General features: G+C 43.2%; 1 protein-coding gene across 1 annotated transcript; it reads right to left on the bottom strand.

The window, feature by feature from the left end:
* Positions 1-73: 73 nt before the first annotated feature.
* Positions 74-900, bottom strand: SARC_16656 (hypothetical protein; the record flags this gene model as incomplete). Its single annotated transcript, XM_014289239.1, has 3 exons — positions 74-117; positions 392-533; positions 766-900. Coding segments are annotated over 3 exons (321 nt in total), but the record flags the coding sequence as incomplete, so codon positions are not given.
* Positions 901-1209: the final 309 nt, after the last annotated feature.

Raw genomic sequence — 1209 nt, 5'->3', positions numbered from 1 at the left:
GCATACAAACATCCTACACACACACCCATACACGTGCATGCATCTCATATGTGTGAGCATGCACCGCATACCCTCATCGCTGAGGTGGGGGCACTTTGTAGCGATATCCAGCCACGGCTGCAGTGGCGATGTGGGCAATTGCATAGCATCGCCAATGATGTTGACTGTCATGCGCGTGGGATGTGTCAGTCTCGCACGGAAAGCCTGGAATTCTGCATGGGTACCCAAGTGATTGTGACAAGTATCAGATGGTGCTTATATACAAGTATCAGATGGTGCGTGTATATTCAGGGGCGTGATAGGTGCGGATTGTGAGAAGTATCAGATGGTGCTTGTATATTCAGGGGTATGATGATGAATGCCAAAATATACACATATATACAGCACACACCTTGCATGACTGCCTGTTCCTCTCCCTTGTCTAATCGCTCGAGCATTTTAGTCAAGAACTTCTGCTGCCGAATCAGATTGGTGGCGTACACATTGGAGTCCGGGTTGGGTATATACAGATCTCTCATCAGTGCCAGTGTCATCTGTACGTGTCGCAATTGGGTGTGTATACGTGTAAGCATATGATATAGTTTGAATAGTGTAAGTATCCATGCTACTGCTGCAATCAATTTCTACAGGCGCACAATCATATGGCTTGTAGCTTTAATTTCATGCGCCTACTAATATTAACTTTGCACTGTACTAACTATATATATATATATATAAACGCGCATAAGTATTGGAAGAAACACATATGCTCGTTTAAACACATACCGACACTTCGGACCGCTTAGCGGAAGGGATGTCGCTGATGAGTCGGTTGATGGCTACTTTCAGCCGTTCTGTAGTGGGCACAGAATGCCACAGTATCTCTCCGATCCACTGAACGCCTTTCTTATACTGGGGGATCTATTTATAAATTAAATGAGCAGTTACGTCACATGCTACGTTAGTGCTGTACTATAAAACCAACGCTATAAGAACATATCCAGATCGTCAAAATAAGTACTTTTGAATATAAAACACAAATCAAATGAGATTCAAGATTTGGATTTTGGAAACTCTATTTCTGGAAGGATCAGAGAATGTGCTATCTGCCGAGCCACTAACTTGTGTGTGTACCCTATTGCGCCAATTGGGACTGTACTGATATAACTGCTCTGCCATTTGCGCCAAAAATGGCCAAAACTGTATATAAAGTCCAGAACATTCATACAT

This window comes from Sphaeroforma arctica (assembly GCF_001186125.1).
Source record: "Sphaeroforma arctica JP610 unplaced genomic scaffold supercont1.8599, whole genome shotgun sequence".
NCBI classification, from domain to species: Eukaryota; class Ichthyosporea; order Ichthyophonida; genus Sphaeroforma; species Sphaeroforma arctica.
This window is presented reverse-complemented; position numbering and strand designations above follow the sequence as displayed.